General features: G+C 48.4%; 1 protein-coding gene across 1 annotated transcript in view; it reads right to left on the bottom strand.

The window, feature by feature from the left end:
- Nucleotides 1–22,496, bottom strand: part of LOC127004486 (protein abrupt-like) — a 60,865-nt gene that overhangs the window by 26,866 nt on the left and 11,503 nt on the right. The window contains exon 2 of the mRNA XM_050872258.1: nt 11,983–12,015. Coding sequence (XP_050728215.1) covers nt 11,983–12,015 — 33 coding nt within the window. The remainder of the gene's footprint in view (nt 1–11,982; nt 12,016–22,496) is intronic.

The raw sequence follows: 22,496 nt of genomic DNA on the forward strand, positions 1-22,496 counted from the left end.
TTACACCGACTCGTTCATCTCACACAGAATATCGCTTTCCTGCAGTCGGCGGCAACTCCTCTGAAGGGGAAGAACTGATTTATGTTCCCTCCGTGAGCATAGGTCTTGTCGGCAGCCTAAAAGTAGCACGGTTTTACTTTCCGACACTTTCTTCGGCCGGCGTCGGTTGCAAGCAAGGCAGCAGTGAACATGTCCCCGCCACACAGCCAGCCAGCCTTCGAGACGTCTCAGCCATCCACTCACGTGCACCTTTCATTCAGTCAACGGCCTTAAAAGTTCGCACATAAGACAGTTTTCGATCTTCAGTATCGATCACGCAACGTCACTCAACGTCTCTTCTTCCTGTCTTTCTTTCCCTCGCGTGGCTGCGGCTTGTAATACATCCTTCGTGGAGTGCGTCAGGCAGTTGCCGAGTTGCCGGTGTGGCCGGCCAGCAAGCAGCCACTGGACGAGAGGCACTCACCCAGCCCAGTAACCCAGACAGGCAGCCAGCGGGTCCCGAGCCAGACAGCTGCCTAATCCACGGGCCAACAGCCACCCGAAGGGAAACCTGTCAACCTGTTTGCTGGTCGGCCCGCCGCCTGCCGCCGCCCGCCGCCTCAGGCCAGCGGGGAGGAAGGTCAAGCTTCGTGCATTGAGACCGTCACCCAACCCTCGGACACCCTCCCCGCCGTGCCCACTGATCAGGTTCCGCGTATCAGCAACAGTGAGAGAAGGAGGAGGAGGAAGAGGAGGAGAAGGAATGAAGTGGATACCAGGTGGACAGCGGGCAACTCTTCACCTCCACTAACACCACTACCATCTCCCGCCCCGACTCTCCACCTACACCATCATCACCGCCACAAGCACCAGTCTCCGACCTTCCAACACCGCAAGCACTACCCCACGACCCTTCACCTCCCCCCCCCCACCACTACTACATCACCACCACCACCACCGTCATCTCTACCCCGCCAGGCTCTTGCTCCCTCTCTTCACTCCTCGCTGTCCCAACCATGGCCGACCTTGAGCGAGCGCCCCTCCGCCCCCTACACCCCTGACACCTCCTCATCCCCTCACCCCAGCCCAAGCACGCCCAAACCACCCTACGTAGCTGGTGCACCCAACACTCACCCCGGCTACTCTCTCTCTCTCTCTCTCTCTCTCTCTCTCTCTCTCTCTCTCTCTCTGGACATCCCAATAACATACGCCACCCATAAATGTATAAAAGCACCTACGTAATTCATACACACAAACATACACACACACACACGCAAAACTCACAGGCATACAGTACAAGATTATGTAGATCAACATACAGATATATAAGTTGTAGACCACATACGTATACATGTATACCTACAAACATAGAGGCATGAAGAGGCAAGCAGAGAGAAGGTTAGATAAGGAGAAAAGTTATTTTACTCGTATCTTATCTCTCTCTCTCGGGCTCTCACCCTTATTCCAAGTGGGACGCAGTCATATTGCACACACACACACACACACACACACACACACACACACACATGCAAGCCTTATGTACGTGGCTGCAGTCCCTTTGGTTTACATGTTTGTGAATGTGTACGGTGTTCCTTCCGCTAAATTTTGGTTTCAAGTTCTTTTTTTTTCAAACGCTAAGTTATTTTGTTAAGTTATGCATGTGTATTTCGTTTGTTATAAATGAAATAATGTGCGACTGAAAGCGTTCATGTTATGGCTTTGTATATGTATGTCTGTGCGTTTCCTTTCACGTTATGTGCCACTGGAATAAAAAAATAACCTAAATATCAACTTTATCCTCTATCTTATTCAGCGGTGTTTTTTCCTTCAGCACTCAATATGCTACACGAGATAAGGATAACACACACACACACACACACACACACACACACACACACACACACACACATATACACACACACACCTTCATTATGACTCAGGAACGAACACACGCAACAAGCTAACTTCTGCCTGTACAAAACAAAGCCTCTCCTCCCCCTCCCCCTTCACTCCCTGTTATACACACACACACACACACACACACACACACACACACACACACACACACACATACACGGACGGACGGAACAAAAAATCAACTTGACTTTACGATGCCGTTCAACATATAAACAAACAAGTGCTCTCTCTCTCTCTCTCTCTCTCTCTCTCTCTCTCTCTCTCTCTCTCTCTCTCTCTCTCTCTCTCTCTCTCTCTCTCTCTCTCCCGTGCCTTCACCCTGCCGCCGTTTGCCCCTCTAGCCGCCCTCTACCAGGCATACATAATTAATATATTGAAAATATTGCCAAACTTCGTTATCCGCCGCCACCGTATCACGCCATACACCGTACTTTTCCGCCAATCACTTTACATCTACCCAATCTATTTATGCCGCTATCAATCCACTCGCATCAATATCTTGCCCGGCATCGTTCCGAATAAACACGTGGAGTTACAATGTGCCATTCCTATATTGTTTGTTTGTAAATAAATGTTCGAGTGGAATGTAATTCATCGGGAAAAAGCGAGCCGCAACAAATGTCATTTACACGCAAACTGAGTCAATTTTAAACAGTGGTAAAAGGGAATAAAAATATAATTGAGAATGAAGTGATAGATTTATATAACCCTGACCGACTGTTGATGGAGGCCGCGCGTGAATTAGTGGTGTGTGGGGCCGTGGTGGAGGTGGGGAAGGGAGGGCCAGGGGAGCCGCAACTTTGAAAAAAAGCGAAAAAAGCGGACAGGGAAAAACGGCTTGTGGTACATGTATGTATGCACACACACACACACTCACACAATCTATATATATATATATATATAAATATATATATATATATATATATATATATATATATATATATATATATATGTATATATATATATATATATATATATATATATATATATATATATATATATATATATATATATATATATATATATATATATATATATATATATATATACAAAGTTTGCATCGAGAAAGGTCAGGTAAAACAAGTACTTAACTTTGTATAACTTTGTCATAAACGTGGAAAATGCGGCAAAACACGCACAAAAATATATAGCGGCGCGAGGCGAGGCTGCACGACGCTCACGGCGACACTCGTTAAACAAGTTTGCGTTGAGGTGTAAATCAGAGTGACGGTGAGTCTCTGTGAGCACGGCACTGATGTATGGACGCCGCCCCGACCCGCTGCGGCGGTGCTCACGCGAGCCGTTGGGCGGCGGCCACCGTTAGCCACGCCCACTGGCCCTCATGACGCTGCTGACCGCCTGCCGCAAGGAGGTGATCCTCGGCCGCGTGTCCGCCACTTCGGGCTGACGGGCGACCATACTCCCGCCGCGACCCGGGAAGGCTGCGTCAGGATTATATGCTTTCTTCCCGCCATTTCCGCTTTCGTTACGTCTGGAGGTTTTCCCCAAGGTGGAGGCGAGCTTCTCTGAATGGAGGCAAATGTTATTCCATGGAACGCCCGCTCCCTTAGCGGCACTCCTCGCCAGGCCCACATGGTTGTCCAGTCCAGCCAGCGCGCAGCAGCCCGTCCCGCCAACACTGCTGGGCCGTCCATACATTCCACACGCAGACTATTAAAAGTTTGTGTGAAGCAAGTCATTAACATTCTAAATTAGCGAGCGTCCTCAAACAAAGTTGGTCCATGTTTGTGTCCGCCTATATAAATATTTCATTTACTTGTGCACGTCTCCAAATGTATAACGTTTTTTTTTTTTGTTCTGGTTTTCTTTTCATAAAATAGCCCCGTAAATGAAATTTGTTTATTTCATTATTTTTTTTGGTTACGGCAGCAGCGGTGCGCGTGCATGTGTGTGTCTTTCCGTTCGTGTGTTTGCGTACACCTCAGCGGCTCGCCGTTATCAACAAAAGTATGCCTTGGTAGTTGGCTAAACGGCGTCAGGCGTGCTTCGGACTTCTAATGATGTGCCCCAGTTCCTCTATTATTTCCCACGAGTATCTGATCTGCGCCGCGTCGAGGGCGGGCTGGAGGCGAGCCGTGCGTCCGTGGCCGCGTCAGGCAGAAAGTGCCGCCAAGGTGTCGTCCGGTCACTGCTCCGCCGCACCAGACTCGTCCTGCACATCCTCGAGTGTTGCTTCCCTTGCTTGCCCTTCCGCCGCCAGGCCTCTCAGCCCTCCCCCCTCCGTCCCCTCCTCCCCGTCCCCGCCCTTAACCTGCCGCACGCCCGTTCCCGCCTTACCGGTCACTCATCAAACACCACTCACACCTGCACAAGATTCCGCCCAGTCACGACTCTTGTTTATTTAATGCGCCTTTACCTTATCAGTGGCAGAATGCGTGGAGGAAATGGACGTCCTCCGATCTGGTGGCAACTTGTGCAAACCTCAATTAACCTACGATTCTGACTCTGATTTTATTGTTACGAGAGGCAAAAAACAATTTATTATTTGCACTATTTATATGGCAACGCCTCAAGTATTTCCTGAACGCAAGACGCTGAGAAATTGACACCCAGGACGACCGGTCGGCGTAAGGAGGCAGGTCGTGAGGTGGGTGGATGAGTCACGTTCCTCAGTCACTCACGGCCACGTCTTCCCTCTGCCCTCTCGTCCTTCCTTCACGTTGGTGCAGGGGGGGCCCGGCGGGGGCGCGGGGTGGGGGGCGGGGAGACTGGGGGGGTGGGGTGGGGTTTTTTCACGAGTGTATCTTTCCCTGTTATTTACGTCGCAGTGGGCGGCCAACACAGGCGGTCATCTTGCCTTCCACGGGTAAACAAGACGAGGCTTTAACTCTGTTGTGGCGGAGGAAGAACCTGCTCTCGGCGTGTAGGCATTGTACGCGCATGAGTGAATTCCCACATTGGTCATGGCCGGTATGTGAGCGAGACCATGGCGCCACCTACCCTACTAAAGTACGTTCCCACATTTGTCGTGCATGTGTCGGGGAGCGTGAGACGAGCTCAACCCAAGGACAGACAGCCAGCTAGTCGCGCCGCCCTCCTTCCTCTACCCCCTCCTCTTCCTCCTACTCCTCCTTCCATGCTCCCCTATCTCTCCATGTCGGCCTCTGCCCTCCTCCCTCCCCTCTCCTCCATGCAAGCAGTCCCGCCTTACTCCTCTTACCTCCCCTCCTAACCACACCCGTATCTCCGTCCAACCCGCCCCTCCTACCCTGCCATCCATCTTCCTCCTCTCCACGCCTGCCTGCCGTCTCCCTCGCTCCTCCGCGTCTCTGCTTGCACAGCCCCTCAACCGTCCCTCCCCTCCTTCCCCTCGCCAGCCAGATGATTATCCTTCCCTATAACCCGTGTCTTTCTCTTTTCTTGGTGTTCTTGTCCAACACCCGATCTGGCGTCACTTTGATTTACGGTTCAAGATAGAAAGAAATCGTGGTCCCTGATGTGTATTTTTTATTTCAGGCTCTTGATCGTTGTCGCGTAGCCGTGTATGGTCTTGGCTGAACATGAGCGGTCAAGTGGAGAAATAATGGCCAACGGAACACTAATTACAACGCAAAATACTCTCGGCGTGGGCTGCGTCCGACTGAAGAGCTCTATGAAGCGTGCGGGGACAACAGGATGACGCAACAATGGGGACGGATGGAGGACGGTAAGATAATATAGTCGCCGTAAAGACGGAAAAATTTGTCCATTCTCTCTCTCTCTCTCTCTCTCTCTCTCTCTCTCTCTGTGCCAGCTGCCCCCTTCCCCCCCTTGCATCCTTCCTAAAAATGATAGCGTTAAGTTTTGGCCGCATTACAACATTTATGAGTACTTTACATGTATATATCTCTATGCCGCCCGCGCCGCCGCTTATACGACCCGTTAATGAAGAGCGCCTAGACGGGGGGAATAATATGGTGTGTGTGTGTGTGTGTGTGTGTGTGTGTGTGTGTGAGAGAGAGAGAGAGAGAGAGAGAGAGAGAGAGAGAGAGAGAGAAACACTAAACTTTCCTGGAGTGCCAACAGTGACCTTGGACACTCCCCTCTTCTCTCTCTCTCTCTCTCTCTCTCTCTCTCTCTCTCTCTCTCTCTCATCTCAACTTGGAGGGAAACGAATTGACATCTCGAGGAGCATGTGTGTGGCCCCATGACTTTTTACTCTCTCTCTCTCTCTCTCTCTCTCTCTCTCTCTCTCTCTCTCTCTCTCTCTCTCTCTCTCTCTCTCTCTCTCTCTCTCTCTCTCTCTCAAGGTGACGACGCCTGTTCATCATCGTATTTCCGCTGCGGAGACAATTGTTCGTATAATGCATTACTTTTTTTTTTTTTTGCTAATGCGCGCGCAGCTGAAATATATGAGCGTGATCAGTAGTTAATGGCGTTTTGGATGGGAGGGGAGGGGAGGGGGGGTGGGGGATGGTCTCTCTCTCTTTCTCTCTCTCTCTCTCTCTCTCTCTCTCTCTCTCTCTCTTATAATTGCTTCTCTCTTGCCCTTTTAATCGGTGTGCTAGCAGCTGGGACACACACACACACACACACACACACAACGAAGAAGATTGTAGGGTTTGCAGTATTACTTTCGTTGACCGTCTGAGAGAGAGAGAGAGAGAGATCGAACATCCTTTCATCTCTCCCTCCAGAATATGGCGTAATTTCTACGCTATATAGATGTAGTAGCACATAATTATAAACCTCTTTCAGTTGTTCAGGTTTTCATGCATTCCTTCAAAGATGGAGACGTGTATATGTGTTTGTATATATATGTGTATGTATTTATGTAGATATATAAGTAGATACTAACGCGGATGAGGTGCGGCATACCTTCAAAATATTCTTATTGATCTGCGTTACGGGCTACAAAAGACCGTAATTTTTGTCCACTTACACATCGCTTAAAACGAAAGAAGACAAATTTAACAGAGAAAAAGAAGTCGGATTTGCAAAAGAGCTGCACATGATGAAATAAAGCCAGAATTCAGGTGTAAGAAATTCTGGCAATAGGATGTATACCTTAAAGACATCTAACACTGTGACTGTTTACTTACTGTTACTTAAGATGGCGCTTGATTACATCCGCCACTAGAGTTACAGGAGGTTATGCTTTCGGTATATTTGTTTATTTCTTTGTCTGTTTGCAGGATTATTGAAAACCACCAAGTCCGATATAAATCAAACACAGCGGAAAGATGTAGTGCGGGACGATGAAGAACCTGTTTGAGTTTGGGAAAATTCCGACAAAAACTGACAGAATGATTGCCAACAGAGCATAAAAACTGATTGACTGAATGACTTCGGGGGCGGCCATATGGAAAAAAACCGGCAGTGCTTTGAGGGCAGATCATGAGTGCTTCCTGAAGGTATTAAAAGCAGCTGGGAGTCGGACCGGCCAGACCCCGCTTGCCTCCAGTTAGAAGATGAGGGACCTCGTGATAGTCCGGCCCGAACCACGATTTTTATAAGGTGCATATGCTATAGCTGCGCGTGGCCTCGGTGCTCATCTCAGTAGCATTAGCCCTTGCGCCTATGTTGAGTTCTTGGATCACTGTTTTTCCCTTTCCAATATGATACAATAAATACTAAATGACCGACTGAGGGCAGCTACCTTATACTTATTCATTTGTCTGCTTGTTTGTTTGTTTGCTTGCAGGATTACGCAAAAAACTAGCGGCCCGATTTTCAGGGAAGTTGTCGGACTGCTCAGCGGATGTTTGCGGTCACCCAACGCTCCTGCTCTTACGGTTACTGTCTGAGCGTTGCCTACGACGGTCATGCTTGTATTTGATGAAGCCGAATGTATATTAATTGATCCTATCTGTCGACCCGCGGGAGGAAGAGACAGATAGATATATATAGGTAGATGGAGAGAGAAAGAGCGTTTTTTTTTTTTTTGTGTGTGTGTGTGTGTACGCGTGCGTGTGCGTGTGTGCAAGCAAGGAGCTGAACATTGTGGTGAGGGTTGGTGACTTTGATGTATGGATGTGGTGATGTGGTGGAGACTGAGTGTTGGTAATGGTGATGACTAGGATGGTGGTGATGATGATGATGATGATGATATGAACGATGATGGAGACGGTGATGATGATGAAGAGGATGGGGTCAAGGAGGAGAGGAAGAACGTGAAGCTATGATGATGATGATGGTGTCGTTGTCTCAGCGGGTGATTGTGTTGTGATGGTGGTTGTGATGAGATATAGGGTGGTGGCGATGGCGATAGTGGTGATGGTGGTGAAGGTGATGGGAGGTGTTAACATAGGACTTGGTGATGGTGTTGATGCTCTTGGAGATAATACTGGTGGTGTTTACGTGGTGGTGGTGGTGGTGGTGGTGGCGGTGGTGTTTGAGGTGGTGCAAGGGGCCCATTATATATTTTTTTTTATTATAGTTACCATCGTTAACGTTGCTGCTATTGCCGTTATTATTACCATTATCATCATTACTATTATTGTATTATTATTATGATTACTGTTACTATTATTTGTATTACTTTCATTATTATTACTATTTGTACGCTGCTGGATTTGGCGTTATATTTTGTCAAAGCAGAGGTTGTAGTGGTGGTGGTTGTGGTGGTGGTGGCGGCGGCGGGAGCGATGGGTGAGCAGGTGAGGGAGGGAAAGGCAACGCAAAACCAATGCGGACGTGCAGTGCTGTAGAGGTGAAGGTGTGTGCAACAAGACGGGGAAAGAGGGGACGGGGGGGGGGGCGTATTACTAAACATTTTGTCGCCCGAGTTTACATATTTGACAAGGCTTTCGTAGGAGTTGTAGGTATTTCCAGGAGTAGTTTTATGACCCTGGATGTTGTTTGACCCTTCTTCTGTACCGTGAACCTGAAGAAACACTCATTAGAACCCGACTGACCCCCTCGTTGACCTTTAAAAATAGCTGATGTGAGGAGCAAAAGTGTCTTATAATACCAACCTGAATGTCGTGAGTGTCTGAGTGAGAGTGAGTGTATGTGTGAGTAAGGCAAGTCCATGTACACCGTTCTGGAGTATGGCGTTGCTAGATGTGCACGTAGCATGACACAATGATGGGCGAGTGAGAGCGAGCATGCAGGGGAGTAAGAGGGAGTGCGTGGGTGAGTGCGGGCGGCGAGGTGCGGTGATTGTGTAGAGGAGGTTGGAGTACCATGACTGAGGAGTAGTGACACGACACACGGTTCGATACCACACCAAGAACTCTTACTCTTTTTTTTCTCCTCTAACATGCAGTAGTGACGAAGAGGTTTCAACACGCCTAAAGAGGGTTAATAGTGTGTGGCGGTTAATAGTGTGTGTGTGTGTTCTCCGCACGCAAGGGAGTGGTGAGAGGAAGGGACGAAAGGATGGAAGGAGGGAAAGGAAGGATGGATGGAGGAAGGAATGAAGGAAATGTGATGATAAAAAAGAGGGAAGGAGGGTAGGAGGGTAAGAAGGAAGGAAGTGAGGTAGGAAGAAATGAGTGAATGAATGAATGATTGAAGGAAGGCAGGAAGGAGGGAGAGGAAGGAAGGATGGAAGAAGAAATGAAGGAAATGTGATGATAAAAAAGAGGGAAGGAGGGTAGGAAGGTAAGAAGAAAGGAAGTGAGGTAGGAAGAAATGAGTGAATGATTGAAGGAAGGAAGGAAGGAAGGAAGGAAGGAGACAAAAGAAAGAATCGAGGAGAAAAACTGAGACGAAGAAAAAGAATGAAGGAATGGAGGAAGGAATGGAAGGAGGCAGAAACAAAAGGACGGAATTTATGAGGAAAAGAGAGGAAGGAGGAAAGGAAGGATGGGAGGAAGGATGTAATGGAGTGAGAAGGAAATAGGGAACGAATGAAGACAAGTAGTAGAAAAAGATACAGATGATAAAACCGAAACAGTTCAAATAATGTGGCAGATACGTGAAACCTAAACATTGAATTGAAGACAGAATGATCAATAATATAAAAAAAAGGAAAGCAAAAAGAAACAAACACGTATAAATGCTAAAGGTATACATAGATGAATTAAGGCGGGCAGCAGTGCGTAGAGTGGCATTCATATATGTATAGTGCGTGATAGAGCGAGGAAGATAAAATGGTGCTGCGGTTCAAGGCAATGGTGTACGGGCGAGGCGTAAATATGTAAAGAAGTACTGAGTTTGGCAGCTTGTAATGGATGTGACTGTGCTGGGTGGAGCGAGGGAGTGTGGTGGGCGGGGTCGACTTAGAGGGAGGAGGGAGGGGGAGTAGTGGGAGGCATGGAATCGCAGAGAGGAGGGAGGTAAGGGGAAGAGGAGAGATGGGAGAAACATGGAAATGGGTGTTGGTGACTCTAAGTGCTGCACAACTAATGACAGGGAGACGATGCAGAGAGAGATGGTTTCTGTGTGTGTGTGTGTGTGTGTGTGTGTGTCTGTGTGTGTGTGTGTGTGTGTGTGTGTGTGTGTGTGTGTGTGTGTGTGCGCGTCACATTTATCAACTGTAGACAAGGTGATAAGGTGATTGTATACTAATAAAGACACACACACACTGAAGAGAGAGAGAGAGAGAGAGTGCAAACACACACACACACACACAAAGAGACAGTAACAATCGTTCATACGTAGATACATACATACATGCATACACCTATACATATACATGCATATACACGTACATATCCACATGCGTGGATAGATGAGCGAATAGAAATATAGACACAGATAGGCAAAAAAAGATGAATAGATAGATAGACAGATACATAGATGCATACATAATCAGATAAGAGATAGCCAGCTAACGAGAGAGAGAGAGAGCGCCAATAACCAAAAAAAAAAAAATAAACACACACTCCAAGAAAGCAATTTATAGCAAAAATTCTACGCTAACATCTTGCGCTGGCCTGACCCTCGAAGCAAGGACAGAAGCAGAATCAGGAGGTCACTGAGGTCATCCGAGGGGTGGAGGGAGGAGGCTGAGGTCTTTGATAACGTGTTAATGACAGGTAATTAAGGCCAGTGAAAGCAGGAGGCCTTACCCATCCACCTGACCGGCCCCTCTCCTTCCCCTCTTCCTGCGCCTTGCCCATGCACAGTTACACCCCTGCCCGCCATGCCTCAGCCGCCGCCTCCTCCTCCCCTCCGTCGCCCTGCCTCTCCACCGCCTCCTCACAACATCCACCATCACTATCACCACCAGGGGTCAAGAAGGAGATAGAGCAGCAGCACGGCAGAGCAAGGAAGCAAAGCACATCGTGAAGTACAGGAAGGAAGGAAAAGAAGGAACAAAAAGAGAGAAACTAAATCATTGGCTGAGAAAACCAACCACAGAGATAGACGAGGAAATCAAAGCTTGTTAGGTGTTGTCTGTGAGGTTGACTGTGATGAAAAGAGCTACATAAAAAAAAAGGGAGAAATTGTCGTAATAGGAGAGGGAAAAAGAAAGTGTCAGAGAAAATTATAAAGGAAACAGACGACCATTATTTTGTATTAAACCAGTGGAAGCATGTGAACAATGACCTTTATCGTCTAGAATCAGCGAAGAAATGAAATAAAAATAATACTCGAAGAAGAAAGAAGATTACCCCAGACTATTATCTGTCAGTATATATTTATTGTAATTTTTCTTCTTTCTATTCTTATGCTTAGTTTCCGTTGATACACAGAGAATAGAATTTGGAATAAAAATCTGGTATCAATTCTGTGATCAAAAGACAGGTATGTTAATGCGTGTGTGTGAGCGTGTGTGTGTGTGTGTGTGTGTGTGTCGTTCCGGCTCCAAAATAAGTTATGGACAAAAAACAAACAAACAAACAAACATCCAATGAAAGAAGAGTTTATGCGAGAGGAGGGGAGCTATACACATCAAGGACATTTTTGTTTTTATTATGTTAGTGTTGTCTAAACTACGGCAAGGGTGAGAATTGTTAATTAAAGTTTGCTACAAAAAAATAAAATAAAACAGTATTACATTGCTGAGTCTGACTATCAAAGGCCCTGTCTCGTTGTTAGCTAAAGGATTAGTTTGAGTTTCTAAGCTGAGAGGCAACAGGAGCAGACTGAGGAAAAAATCAGTCTTCATTGAGTGACTAACTAACTGGCTGACTGATTGACTGACTGACCGACTCAATGGCTCCCAGTGCATGAACATTGACTTCCACAAACCTCCATTCCGGACCATTTCTCCGTCTTCCTCCCCTGAAAATCCCATAATACAATTGATAATATCGGTCTTAACACACACTACAACTACTACAACTACTGCTACTAATACACTACATTATCATTGCACACTTTTATATACATGATGGACTTATGAGCTAAAGAGGTTTGTTGTAATTATTGAAACTATGGTAAAAATAAAGCCTAAACATGAAAAATAATACAAGACTGATTAATTACATGACTGGTGGGAAATAATGATGGCAAGTAGTAGTAGTAGTAGTAAATATAATAAATCAATAATAATAATTATAATAATAATAATAATAATAATAATAATAATAATAATAATAATAATAATAATAATAATAATAAACAAATAAACAAGAATTTTAGGAATACTAAAAAGTGACGTGTATTATAAACAAAACAAATAAAGAAAGAAAAGTAGCTGTAGCAACAATAGTATTCACAATAATAATAATAATAATAATAATAATAATAATAATAATAATAATAATAATATGAAAAAGAACAAATAATAATAAAGATGAATAAAAAGAGAAGGATCGAAGGAGGCAAGAGCCTTGGTGCCAAGAAATCCTGCTAATGGAGGTGGGTGTTGGTGGTGGTGGAGGAGGAGGAGGAGGAGGAGGAGGAGGAGGAGGAGGAGGAGGAGGAGGAGGTGGTGGTGGTGATGGCGGCGGGGCGGCGGTGGTGACACACGGGGAAATAAACACCATGACATACACACATAAAGTGACAACTCACAAAAAGTCTACATGACGGAAACAAAGTGAAGGTGTTCAGTTACATCATGTGTACTGTGTGTAGGCGCCTGTGAGGGGGGAGGGGCGGGGCGGGGCTGGTCTGCGTGGAGGGGCTCATGGATTGCATTATAAGGAGATTGTACAAGGAAAGGGAGGAAGCGTGTCATACTGAACTATATTTAGAAGGAATGACCGAGCAGCGTCCTGTGTCAGGCCGTCAGCCGGGCCGGCATCACGCCGAGCCGCGGCCCATCGCGTCTCCGTCACCGCCGTCGCCGCCGCACACACACACACACCTGCGTGCCCTCACTAAGCAGCCCTAACCTACCTACACACTGCCGGGCCATGGAGTGTAGCAGCAGTACACCAACACATTCACACCGACTCACACCACCATGACACAGCCACACCACGCAGCATCATGTACACTTCAAGGAATATTATCAATTCTATTATTATTGTGTGTTATTATTATTATTGTTATAATCATTATTATCATTATATTTTGTATGTACTTGTTTTCGTTTTTAGTGTTTTGCTGTTGCCGAGTTTAATATATTAACAGAAAAACACCGGAATACTTTTGTTTACTCGATGTTTGCCGCCCGTGCTTGGCCCGCCTCGCCTGGCTAATGTGCATGCGGTAGTTAGCACGTCGCCCAAGACATGAGGCCTCCGCGTATGGCCGCCTCATCAGACCGGCCTGTCGGCGGCCGTACATCATGTGCGTTCCTCCGACAAACAGGTAATACCAGTGATTGCGGAGCTTCATTACCGCCACTCACTGCTCGGCGCCGACGCCATCGCTGCCTCGCCCAACGCACGGGTCACTGATGCCCGGGTTTGCTGACCCGCGTGCCTCTACCGCTACAGCACTGGCGCCTTTGAGACTTAGCAATGATAATAATATGTAAAATAAGGTCGGTAGCGTTAAGTTGTATGTTTGTCGGTCGTGACTCCATTTACGTGTTCAAAGCGGCAGCGTCACATTAGGTTATCTGATTGTTAAAAAAAAAAAAAAAAAAAAAAATTACATCGAATTCGTTCCAACTAATATAAATTTCTAAAACTGTAGATTTTTTCTAGAATAGTGACGAGTCAACATTTTAACAGAATTCCAAGTGTGTTATGACGCGCCGCCAGAGAAGCATTACTTTTTGGTCAAGCATTTCAAAGGATTAAATATTGAGCAAACTTTAAGACAAGTTTGGAGTCGGCAGCCTCCGCGGCGGCGAGAAGCCCTACCGAGGGCTCGTGGCGGCGCCGCGGGTTTTCCGTCAGGAGGTGACGACAGCCGCGGCAGGTGTTTCAAGTGACCTCCGCCGCGTCCACCGTTGGCCGAATTGGGGCTGTAGGTGGGTCGTAATCAACAGTCGGCGGGTGAGTTACGAGGAGGGAGCAGGAGGAGGGTCGCCGTGCGTGCCTTGGTGCTTCTGCAAGCAACTCGGCGACGCCCATACAACAAATGACTGTACCGTCTTTCCTTCTCCCTCGCCCCGTGTCCCTCCTTCCCGCCGCTTCCTTCCCTTTGTCTGTCCTGCTCAACCGCCGACGCAGCCACTCGTCCCCAAACCCACATGAACTTTAACCACAAGAATATATCCTTAACGTCTCGAGGTCTTCACGCCAGGACGACCATACAAACCGTCGTACCCGATTTATCATTACGTAAGTTTTCAAGGTTTTAGCTCCACCTGCCTCCTTCTCACCTCCTCCTTCCTTCCTTTCCTCCCTCTTGCACACCGCCCTGCACCCCTCCCCTCCCCTCTCTCTCCACCTTCCTGCGGACCCTTCCTTCTCTACTTCCCACCTCCTCTTCCAGCCTCCTCCCCCATAAACACCCCTACCGCTCTCTCCTCTCCCTCTCCGCCTCGACTCTAGCACCCCAGGTGATGGTGGCTGCCAGTGTTATTACGGCCCCTAGCGAGGTGGAGGCGCTAATATGTCATGTGCCTTCAATCCACCTGAGCAAAAACGCAGTACATGGACGTCCTGTCTGATTGCACGACTGCAAGCAATGGCGCCCATGGGGAAACGGAGGTTTATGAGCGCTGCCATTATCGTATTTTTTGAAAAAAGAAACCGAATACGCTGCAAAGCTTCCTGTGAGAATCAAAGAGCAGCGAAATGGCAATAGCATCGGAAAGGAGGGCGAGGGAAAGAAATTATGGGAAACAGAGGTGGTGACTGTGGCGAGAGAAATGAGTGCTTGGCGTACCCTTCACCCGTCACGGCTGGAATGCCGCCTGGAAAACGCCGGCGGGCTTAAGCGCCGCAGAGGGTACGCCGCTAACGAGCCGACCACTGCCTCATGATAGCGAGACTCAGGGGCGTCGCGCGCGTACGGGAGGCCCTGCAACGATGGGAGGGGGTGGGGGAGGCCGTGTAAGGCAGGAATGTGTGTCAATTTCGCTACCTTGACCAGAAAAAAACCGCGCGCTTCTTGACTCAAATTTCCGACGCTGGAAAAGCGAACTTTGCTAATCGATTCCTTTCAGCAAACAAGTTTCCTTCTTCCTTTCGGCGTGTCTTGAACCCTGCAAGACGAAGAACAGCTCCTCGCTGTTTGGAGCAAGCAAGCAAGCAGACCTGACGCGCGGCGGGCGGGCCGGCGAGGCGCGGCCAGGCAGGTGGGGTGACGCAGCTCCTCCGCCACGCCACGCCCGCCCGTAGCCCGCACTCAGCGCTCCTATGGTTCTCTCGCCTCACATTCTTCACCTTATGTAACAACACGCTTTAGGCTTTATCCGATTCCTCCCCAAGATCTAGTTTCCCATGTCGTGCCTCGCCTCTACGGGCAACGGGTCGGACGCTACTGCGGTACTCGGCTCACGGTGTCCTTGGCCACGTAAGTAGTGATGGCATTCCCTGGTCTCCTGCCGTACGTGGTGGCTGGCTGGCTGGCGCGGGTAGGTGGAGCCGCCATCAACCATTCCCCCTCCACATGATGACACACCATGGCAAATCAGCGATGCGATCCTCCTCTTTTAATATACAGATCCAGGGTCGAGATAGTCCGAGCCGGTTGTCCCTGTTGCCACTGTGGTCGATTGAATGATTTGGGCGATAAGCCGCGACGAGCATTATACGTGCGGCCGTAACACCCTGCTTACCTTCCTAGCGCACCTATGACCTTCCTCCGCACCCTTCCTTCCTCCCTCCCCTTTGTTGCACATGATCTTCGCGGACCGAACAAGGTGTGTGTGTGTGTGTGTGTGTGTGTGTGTGTGTGTGTGTGTGTGTGTGTGTGTGTGTCTGTGTGTGTGTGTGTGTGTGTGTGCACGTCAAGCTGGACTCTACCGTAAAGATTGCCGCGAAGATTAGTCACATCACATTGTCTGTGCGTAGTTTCCTTCTACTGTAAATATACGGACGACCACCTTTGTCTGGCTTCAACCGTACATACAATTATTCAGGCACATACAAGCGCTAAGCAAACAGGCGGGAAAGAGAAAAATACAACCTGGATAGTCTTCATAAACGTTTTATTTTGTGAGTAAACAGCTGACGCGAGACGGACGCTGTGGATTAGAATGGAGGAAAACACATCTTAAGAACCACTCTCGAACGTTACGGTGCTATGCTACTAACCTCGCTACGGAACAACGCCGAGCAGGAGGTACAGTGCATGGGGATTTTCCTTGCAGCGAAAGCACAATAGCAGCCTCAGAAGCCCCTCGGCACGCTGAAGGCAAAGGGTGTAGAGTAATCGGAGGTTGGGTTAAGCCACGCCATCACAGGCCAACGGAGGGTAACGAGCAAAGTCAGGATATTATTTATTTCTAGCAGAAGAGCAACTACTAACGTTACGCATCGCTGCTTCCTCTCTACTTCTCCCTCCCCTCCCCCTTCCCCTTACACATCCCAAGCAACTACACTCCTTCCTTCCCCCCTCAAGCGTTGTAGCCCTCCTCTCCCTTCCTCCACAAACAACTGCCACCCTTCTCTTCTCTCATAAGGAACTGGTATACCTCTTTCCTCCCTCCTCCTTCCTCCTTCCTTCCCTCTCTCCCTTGCCTTCACAAGCACTGCACCTTCCTCTCCCGTCCTCCCAAAAGCAAATATCCGCCCTCTTCCTCCTCCCTCCACCAAGCAATTGATACCTCTTCTCCCCTTTCCTCGAGCAAATGGTGCCCCTCCCATTCCTCTCCCCTGCAACTAGCTCATCCTCTCCCTTCCTCCAAAAGAAATATCTGCCTTTCACAGCTCTCCCTCGTCTAGTAATTGATACATCCACCCCACCCACTGCGACTGGTACGTACCTCATTTCTGTGCACCTCATGCCGCCCTACCACTCTGCAGGCAATGGGCCACCCTCTCACCGCCTATCTTTACAAGCAATTGCTGCCCTCTCTTCCTTCCCTCCCTATCCCTCCTTCCCTCCAACAAACAACTGGCGTCTCTCCTCCCACCCAACCTCCCAGCAAGCAACTATCCCTATTTCCTCCCATCCACTGTGAGCAACTGTTGCCGCTCCAACCCACTCCCCACCTCTTCAATCCCCTCACTTCTCCCTCCCCCCGCCCCACATGCCTCCCCTTCTCCTCCCAAAGGCCCTCGAAGCGGCAGCAGAGGCGGGCGCCCCAGGCAATGCTCTGCAGGTTACAAGTGTCCATTAGCCGCAATCTTTCAGCCACCAGAGTGAAGCGTGCTTGCGACACCATGAGATGCCGCGTCGCCCCGCCGACACCCGGAAAGCTAAAAGATCGCTCAAGAAAAGGCACGACGGCGATGAAGGAACAGACCCTGAATAATTAAGTGAGTCCTGCGACAAGACGCAGCCACGGCAGGAGGAGGGAATGGAGGTTACGCCTATGAGAGAGAGAGAGAGAGAGAGAGAAGCAACGTCAAACACAAAGACACGAGGCTGAGTAACATCAAGGCGGCTCCTCTTCGGCGTAGGTGGCGGTGCTATGAGGAGGAACCACCACCACCACCACCAGCCATAAGCAAGACAGGACGAGCTGGACGGATTCCTTTAGTCTTTAGCAGCGAGGCGGCATCGAGGTGACTGGCAATTACGAACAGTACAGGAGGAACAGCGCTGATGACAGGACACTGGTTTACTGCTACTGCTTCCATGTGCGTGTGCGTGTGTGTGTGTGTGTGTGTGTGTGAGTGTTGTCCAGTGAGAGCACAGCAGCATGACTCGTTACCATAATGACACGTTAGGTTTTCTTCCTCCTCTTCCAGAACAGGCACAATACAGGCTCCAGCCGCTCTGAGCTCCTTTGTCTGTTCATGCAAGCCTCGGAGAAAAGGCGGACAGGGCGGTGCTGCTGGGAGGAGGGAGGGATTGAGGAGGGGACATAGGGCAGGGAGAAGGGGAAGGGTGAAGGGGGAAGGTGAAGAGGAGAAGGGAAGAGGAAGGAGCAGGTCAGGGAAAAAATTGATTAAAGATGCCGGAATTTAATCCACTTTGCACACACACACACACACACACACACACACGGCTGTTGATTGTGGAAAATTCACCGCCGACAAAAGTAGGCGATGGGCGGCAGCAAAACAGGTCTCTTCCGCGCGAGTTGCAGGGATCCGCGCCCTCATATTCCCTCCTTTACCGTCCCTCCTCTCTTTTATCACATCCTCTCTCGCCTCACGTTCTTCCAATATCCCTCTCCATTACCTCCAATTCTCTCAGTTTCCTCCACGCCCCTCGGTCTCCTCTCCTGTCTTCTTTCATCCAGCATTATCCCATCTCGCGCCTTTCACGTTCTTCCAATATTCCTTTTCCATTACCTCCAATTCTTCACACAATCATCAAGAGCTCACTGGTTGGCCCCGTTCAGGAGATCGCCGCCCATCGCTTCGGACTCTCCCGGGCGGCGTTCATCGCGTTGCTGCGGCGGTGGGCTTAGGGCGCTACGCAACACGATTACAGCGCACAAAGGTCGGCCGGACGCGGAAAATGAGAAAAAAATAACGAGAAGAAATCGAAACTGCGTATGTAAGATGTGAGTCGATCGTGCGTGTGAGTGGGCATTAAAACCTGGGTACGAACGGAAAGATGGAAGTATGACGTAAATAAGAACATAAGAACATAAGAAAGTAAGGAGTCTGCAAGAGGCCGGATGGAAGTGAATTGAATTTTTGAAGGACAAGAAAATAAATAAACAAATCAGATGGAAATGCTAATGAGATATAGTGCAAGGTGAAATGATGAAAATATAGAAAATACTAACTTCACGGATACAAGGGAGCGCCAAATCGCTAAAATAAACAAAAAAGAGGTTCCGATCGTCTAAAAAAACTGCTCATTGTTGCATTTATATTCCTGAACGTTTCTTTCGACCTACGCACAAAAACAAATTAGGAAAGCAATTTTTTTACGTATGACATAACGATGGGAGGAAAGGCAGAAGAAATGTATATATAAAGAAAAAGGGAGAAAAAAAACCCCAAATGAATATGTAAATGAATAAGTAATAATGAAGAGGGGAGAATAAATTGAGTAAGGATAAAAAAAAAACCCACCATGAGAGAAAACGAGAAAAAAAAGAGTGGATGATGATGGTGTTGGTGGTGGAGGCGGCGGTGGAGAAGAGAAATACAACATAAATAATGGTCCTAAAGAAAAGATAGATAAAAAGATAGACAGATAGATGGATAGAAGAACCCCACACACACACACACGCACACACACAAACACGATCACAGAATAGCGTTTGTAGGTGGCAGCTTTGGAGGACAGGCGCAGGGGAGGAGGGGGCCGCGAGAGGCGTTTTGGCAATATGAGATAACTTTAAACTTTATAGTGATCTCGGGACACCTTGCAGACAGCAGGAATATTGCACAACTTAAACATGAAGGATCAGGTCTGCATTAAAACGAGCTCTACGCCCACCATAAGAAAGTTTATCGCCGCCCGCAGGAGTCAAGGAGGAGGAGGAGGAGGAGGAGGCAGAAAGATATTTATTTATGGTGGATTAACTTGAAGCAATGAACGACTCACGGTTTGAATTACTTACCGTCACACACACACACACACACACACACACACACACACACACACACACAAGAGCAAGTGAATGAATGAATGAATTAATAAAATAAATGATTGAATAATTGAATATGTAAACTAATAACAAAGTAAATGTGTCAACAAATAAATTAGGAAATAAAGAAATGAGAGAAACGCCACTATGAATAAAGTAATACATTAAGTGAATAATATCGCTAAGTTTGCCTTACGTTCCGCGAAGTCGTCTGTAGTACGCATGGGTTGGCTCCCCGCGTAAAACAGGCGCTATATGTGACCGGGAATACAAATGTGTGTGAATAAAAATCCACCAAAACATTTCTGTGTGTACAAATAGGCGGGCGTGTGTACGAATAGCCGCCAGCGAGTGGACACGTAAACACAGACAAGCACGTACACACACACACACACACACACACACACACACACACACACACACACACACACACACACACACACACAGGAACAACCATTTAAAAAAGCCCGAAAACATACAAGACAGGAACAAATGCACACGGACACCCCGCCATCAACATTCGCACACCAACACAAGTATACTAATACACAAACACTCATCCGCTCGTACTACTCACGTTCACACACAAACATTTCTTGCAGATGCACAAACACGGCGGGGATAAAATTCCGTCAGATATTCGTTTTCTTCATAACAGTCGCGTACCATGAATATAAAACTAGTCGGTGAAGGCAGGGCCGACATCCAAGAACAGACGGCATATGCACTTGCAGCCTCCCTTCCCTTCATCCTGATGCATATGCAGTTTAATTTACACTCTTGCCTCGTATCCAAAAAGGCCGGCAATTCGACAAAATATTCATCCTCTGAGCTGCAACATTTTCCCTCGCCTATTTGAACATAAAATGCAACTTAAAAATTTTGACTCGGCAATTAGCAGATCTTTGGATTGATTAGTGTTCCGCTGCTTGGCGATGCTTGCAAGTTTCCTGGCGTGTAAAATGTATCTAACAAAAGCAGCGCGATGCTTTTTCCAACCTAGAACCTCTTTCGCTGTTTTCACAATATAGGGTCGCATTAACGTGCCTTTGTACCGCGCTGAGCTAAACCGAGTGGGACGACCGACCTGTTTGGTTTTATTTGCAAGGGGACAAAGAGCCCATTGTGTAAGGACGCAGGAACGGTTGGGGAAAAATAAAAGAGTACTGAAATACCTTGCAGCTCACCACATTCTTGGGTACGAAGGAATTGAAGTTTGAAAAAAAAAAGATGTTGGAGGGCATTATACAGGGATCGTAAACTGCGGCACACGATGGACTAATAGGCGAGGATATAAAGCCTAAGCTCAGGTATCCAATTTGTCTCAGGCTTGCCCTCCGCCCCTCCCTGCCCCCGCCCCTCCGCTCCACACTCATTACGGAGCAACGAGGCAGAACTGGCGTTATTCTGGGAGAGCAGTCCTCAAACTAGTTCCGTGGTGTCCGATGGGGAAATTAAGCGTAACTTTATGGAAAACAGAACCTGCACAGCCGAGGCACCACCACGCGAGCACGACTGCGACGGCGGCGGCGGCGGCGGCGGGGAGACAATGAGGAGCGGCGGCGTCCATACACACTCCCTAAAGATACGCTTCCCTGCTGATGGCCGGGAGGGAGGAGGCTGGGGGGACGGGCGCTGGCTGACGAAGGGGCGCGGCGAGGAGGAGGAGGAGGAGGAGGAGGATGGAGGGGAAGAGGGACGACCGGCCTGCTTTCCCGCCTGCCTGCTCCAGTCCTCATTTAAGAGGTCATCGACGACTCAGCATCCAGTCGTCTCATGAAGCTTTCGAGGACCGCTATGGAGGAGGAGGAATAGCGGGAGGAGAGAGGAGGAGGTAGGTGGAGAGAAGTGATGGGTGTATGGATTGGGAGAGGAGAGGGGGGGTGAAAGAGGTAAAGAAAAAAAGAGAAAGGAGGAGGAGGATGTAAAAGAAATAAGAAAACGGAGGAGGAGGAGGAGGAGAAAAAGAGAAGGATGAAAAGGAAGAGGAGTAGGAGAACGAGGAGTAGGAGAGAAAGGAAGAGGAGCAAGAGGAAAAGGAGAAAGAGAGATGGGGAAGATGAGGAGGACGAGGACGCGAGGGAGGAGTGACTGCCTTCTGCTCAGGGTACGCGTGTGCAGGGTATGGGCGGTTCAAGGGTCACGGCAACATGCTTCACTAGATACAGGGAGGGAGGGGAGGGAGGAAGGAAGAGGGAGGGAGGAAGGGAGGGAACGACCGAGTGAGTGAGTCAAGGTAGGGGTGGGCACCGAACTTAACGTGATGGATATGTATTGGTCAGTGTATAGTGTGTGTGTGTGTGTGTGTGTGTGTGTGTGTGTGTGTGTGTGTGTGTGTGTGTGTTCTCGTTGTCTTGTTATGAATAAGCGAACGATGAATGTGTGACTGAGTGTGGTGTTCTTTGAATAATAAATCTCTCTCTCTCTCAGCATATCATCCCTTGCTCCCTCCCTCCCCTCAACAAAGCTGGCTAACATGTGCATCTACCTGGCCGGCGGCGGGACCTACAGCCGGGGAGGTGACCGCGGGCGGCGCCGACACCATAGACGCACCTCGGGGAACAGGCTCCGCTCTCCTCACTCCCAGAAAAACAAGATTATGTTTAAGCACAATGACCACGATCACCCACGGCCATTGCTCTCTTCACTCGTTCTGATGTTATCACTGACACAAGCTGACTATAACGCCCCTCCCGCACAAGTCCTATTCCCCAGCGCCTCTGCTCTTCCTCCAGTCACAGAGGCGAGG

This window comes from Eriocheir sinensis, chromosome 28 (genome assembly GCF_024679095.1).
Source record: "Eriocheir sinensis breed Jianghai 21 chromosome 28, ASM2467909v1, whole genome shotgun sequence".
Taxonomy (NCBI): Eukaryota; Metazoa; Arthropoda; class Malacostraca; order Decapoda; family Varunidae; genus Eriocheir; species Eriocheir sinensis.